The sequence below is a fragment of the Haliotis rufescens genome, unplaced genomic scaffold (genome assembly GCF_023055435.1).
Source record: "Haliotis rufescens isolate VD_foot unplaced genomic scaffold, xgHalRufe1.0.p SCAF_17, whole genome shotgun sequence".
Taxonomy (NCBI): Eukaryota; Metazoa; Mollusca; class Gastropoda; order Lepetellida; family Haliotidae; genus Haliotis; species Haliotis rufescens.
The window spans coordinates 5,314,918-5,319,515 of NW_025963857.1; the positions used below are offsets into that span (position 1 = coordinate 5,314,918).

General features: G+C 39.8%; 1 protein-coding gene across 1 annotated transcript; it reads right to left on the reverse strand.

The window, feature by feature from the left end:
- On the reverse strand, positions 1-3,051 carry LOC124149564. Its single transcript, XM_048397443.1, has 2 exons — positions 2,222-3,051; positions 1-1,799 (listed from the first exon to the last, which is right to left on the reverse strand). The coding sequence occupies exons 1-2, from the start codon at positions 2,806-2,808 to the stop codon at positions 584-586; spliced, it is 1,803 nt and encodes a 600-aa protein (XP_048253400.1). The 5' UTR covers positions 2,809-3,051; the 3' UTR covers positions 1-583.
- Positions 3,052-4,598: the final 1,547 nt, after the last annotated feature.

Consider the following 4,598-nt stretch of genomic DNA (forward strand, 5'->3'; position numbering starts at 1 on the left):
CTTGTGCTCTCTGTCTTTGACTGCTTGACAAGCAGTGTTGATGATGTTTTGAGAGTGTTGATCCGCTTTGGAGATAATTTTATCTTCCAACAGTTTCACTGATTCGTTGACGGAAACAAGCTGGCGTTCTAAAAGTTCTTTTTGTGTACTCATGAGTGTGAGTTTATCTTCATATAAGAACATAAACAATTTCATGTTTTAGCTGTGACAGCAGGATCATAGTCCCATGGTTCTAATTTTTGTGACAATAACTAAAATGAAAGAAATAAACGCTTGATGATTTTCTTAAATCATGTTGTCCATGTTGTCATTTCAAGACGTTACAGAAAATATGTTATTATATGTTATGGCTTAATAGAATGGTTCAAGAAATTACAAGGAGAAGAAGATATCCTATGTCTAAGCGACATACTATCTGAATGGTCAGTCGCCGTGAATGCGGCGTTAAGTAACAATTCACCCATTGAATGGTAAGTATCTATGACTATCAAAGAAAGATATGATATGGTATTGAGTGAAACATTGAATTGACTGAGTGAGCATAGGGTAAAACAACTGGTAAGATGGTAGTGCAACGGTCAATCTAATACAGTGAAACACCTCGCTGGACACGTAGGGTATATTTTTCAGGAATAATGGCTGACAGATAGAAGCTGCGAAGCCTTGTGACCATCTGATGCCACTTGTTCTCGTCAAATGTAATCCTTTCAATAGATATCCCTTTGAGTGTCCACACCACAAAATCACACCAAGTTCTTTTGGTCAAGGCCATCTGTCCTTGTACTTGAAAGTAGTATGCATGGTTTTCTTTTAGAGTCACATTTTTGTCCACAATATGGCAGAAGAAATTTGTATTTGATGCAGCCTCTTCTGGTGTTAGATCTCTGAAAACAGATGGACATTTAATCTCTACTAAGCCATGTTGATTACTACATGTACTACAATCTGTGCATGACACAAGTCCATCAGGGCTAGTTGCAAGGTAAGGGTAGTCTGTATTCACAATTAGTCCACACTGGGACACTTTCAACTGTGGATGAAGACCTGCCATTTTGTTGATATACTGCCGCCTTGCTGCCGATTCATGTGAAAGTCCCCATCTGGTATGTCTGTTACCAAATTCGCCCCGATATCCCATTAGGTCACATACAAGTCTATCTGGAGCTGTAGATGTCTGTCGGATAAATACTTTGCCAAACTGTGAACTTGTTATCCTTTCCAATCTGGCTTCCTTCCAAAACTTTGTTTTATGTTGTCCTCTTGTCATTCTCTCTATTGACCTCACATCCTTTTCTGACACTTTCATGGAATCAAAATAATTTTGAAAGGTAGTTTGACAGGTTGGCGATTTAATATCAACATAGTCAGGAATACAACGATCAATGCATGGTATTTTTGGAAGTTCTGGCATAGGTTCAGGAGCTTGAGTAACAGTAGTTGTATTAACAACATATCCACATTTACTTTTTGTTTCATGACCAATTAACTTCTTATTAAATCTTGTGAGATTTATTGTTGTCTGTGGCATGTTGCTGTTGGGACACATTGATCTTTTGTTGATTGTTCCATTCTGTATTCCGACAGTACCTTGTGTAGTCCCAGTACCTTTTTGTTGACTCTTCCTGCCACTTGACATCAGGTTCAAGTCATCCGATTTCATTGGATCCAACTTCCTTTTTCTGGGAATTTTCCACTTGCACTCAACTGATGTGCATGAAAGCAAACCATCCTTTTTCTTCTGACTAATGTCTGCAAGGGCATGAAGCAGGGCTGATACATGATTACAAGCCTCCCCGGCACTGCAAAAACAAAATTAGTTATATTTATTAATATTATTTGGACTCTAGCTTTAATATTATGAAATAACAATCAAATGCATATAAAATGACACAGTCATGTTTCCTCTATTTCACCCTAAATAATTATTATTTTTAATGTAATCAGCTAAAGATGTCACATATTAATAAGCAACAATATCAATAATCTGTTTATTTATTTAAATTAACAAAAGTGAATGAGAGGTCCCACAAAGGAAGAGATTTTAAAATGTATCAATTACTTTGCTGGTATTTGGAATTAATAATTTACAAATCTTTTGATCAAACTTAATATTTGGAACATATTTTCTTTGAAAAGGTTTTTAAACGTTTTGTTTGTAAAAAAACAGCGATCTAGATATAGATGACACGACTGTAGTTATATAAATGCAAAGTCTACATACCCAGCTGCACAAGTACAATTTGCTGAATGAACACGACCTGTAACTTTTGAGAGACTTGCCCAAACTTCGTGATCGGGGCTTTTCTTAGGATCCGCTGTTGGTAGTGATGGTATGACACGGCATCTGACAAACATATGGTCACAGTCGTGATGGATGTTGTGTAGAGCTACGCCGTGAACATGTCTATCTTGGTAAAACACCACTGCCTTCATTTGTCGTTTAGCCATCATGGGTTTCGTGTCTGAAGTCCTATGGTTGCTAAGTACCATATAATTGTAGATTTCCTTCTCTGAGAATTCCGGCAATGATTCAACAGCATCGTTCCATCCAATCATTAATGTAGTGGGGTCTGGCATTCGATATCCGCTGGGTGTGACGAGCTTCCGTTGCAAGGATATAACGCCTTTACTTGGTTGTACTAAGGTGGTTGCATCCAAACGAAGTGCCTTCGCCCCTCTTGCTCGCGCTAAAACTTGTGCTCTTATCCCAGTCACCTTTTGATTTCGTTCCCGTAGGTATTCACGCAATTCTTTAACTGTCATTTGATGGAATTCATCATCAACGTCAATATTGTTATTTGCCGCCATTTTGAAGGTTTACTCGGCGGAAGTGAACGTGAAAAGGGGACATCACTCTAATTTTCTTTGCAAAGGGAGATAACAACACTTTTCGGAAAGTCGAATAGTCCTCGCTTCTTGAAATAGAATATCGTTATTATTAATGAAAGACGATAGCTGCATGTGGGCTAATACGTATAAAGTGAAAAAAAAGCCATTCAGGCGACAAGAAATATTACCTTCAGTAGTGACGAAAAATGCATTGTGCGATTTTTCTAGAAATATCCTTTTTGTTAGCGATAAACGTCATCATTGAGTTCTCATCACGTGACTACAATCCGGGCAGAGGTCAACAGTCAGGTGACTGCGAGCGGCTATATTTAGCAGGGTGTGCAACGTACGTTCAGCCATGTACGAAATACGCATAATGTCGGAAAGCGCACGTTAAAGTAAGTAAGTAAGTAAGTAAGTAAGTAAGTAAGTAAGTAAGTAAGTAAGTAAGCGAACGCTCATTACCAGAACCGACTGAAAGATAAACGTGCACATGATGTATTTAAAAAGCGCTATTGATCTAGTTCGCGATGCACACACTGCTAAATATAATCGTGCGAGGACTGCCTTTTTCTATAACACCACGTTTACACAATGATCTTATATACATTCCATGCTGCATTAGCGACGGGGTCAAGGGCCACGATCAGCAGCTCGCATCTGACCACGCCCATTGAGGGAGACCTGGTGTTGAAGGCGTTGCAAGTCGCCTTACGGAGACACATCTTGGCACAGTCGAGCTTCCGGATGTTTTCATGGCTGGCGATGATGTTGTGAGACTCTCTGGCTCCTGTGCTGTGACGACCGAACACGGCAGATGATACTGAAACATATTAAGGGATGTATACTATAAGAGTGCAGTTTAAAATATATATTTTTTTTATAAAACATGTTACACTCCGATTGTGTGTGTTACTGTGACACTCAAGTGACATTGGCGCCTCTAGTTTCACGAGTCACGATTCAGATACAGTAAACTACGGTTATAACGAACTCAAAGGGACCACTAATTTTAGTTCGTAATACCGTAGTTCATATATACAGCATATGTACAGCAAATGGCCGGAACTAAAAATATGTTCGTTATATCCGTCAGTTCGTTATAAGCATGTTTGTTATAAACGTAGTTTACTGTAGCGCGTTTACTCGAATTACTTTCTTTCAGACGACATACCTCAAAGTTCCAACAGATCCCTATCAACACTTTGTTCTACAAAGGTAATTCAGAGAGTTCGTGGCACCATAGACTTTGCTTTGTGTAATGTGCGGTATCAACAGGTTCCTGAAAAACATCATCTCTGGGATGACATAACACAAAGTTACAGACAGATAGCTGAATCTGTTTTCGAGGAGTGAAGTAACTAGAGTATTTGACAGGGGTGCTGTAATGTTGGTAATCCACTTCCCTCAACTGTGTTAGGTCACCTGAACTCCCTTACCTCCGCCTGTGTTGTGCACTGGGGCTCCCCTCACCGCCACTTCACACAAGGTTAAAGTCTTCCAACCGGAGTTGTACTTGACGATTCTGACGTAACGTCCAATGGTGTTGACGGCGCAGGTCAAGTCTACCGTCAGACCTCTGCCCACCGTGCCTTCATGCAAATAGCAGACTTGTAGGCCGGTGTTGCTGCTGGTCATCGGGTCAGAAGTATGGACCTCCACAGTGAAGTTGGTTAATCTTACGTCTGGAAGGAAGAAAACATATGGTAATAATGTCGCCTGTAGTCTCAGATACACACTCCTGTTCAACGTGAGGTGCATGTTGTGCA

Bases quoted from the DNA above. Each gene is read 5' to 3' on its own strand.
- LOC124149564 (XM_048397443.1), bottom strand. From the start codon at position 2,808: ATGGCGGCAAATAACAATATTGACGTTGATGATGAATTCCATCAAATG. The intron at 1,800-2,221 runs GTATGTAGACTT...TTGTTTTTGCAG, and splicing joins AATTGTACTTGTGCAGCTGG to TGCCGGGGAGGCTTGTAATC.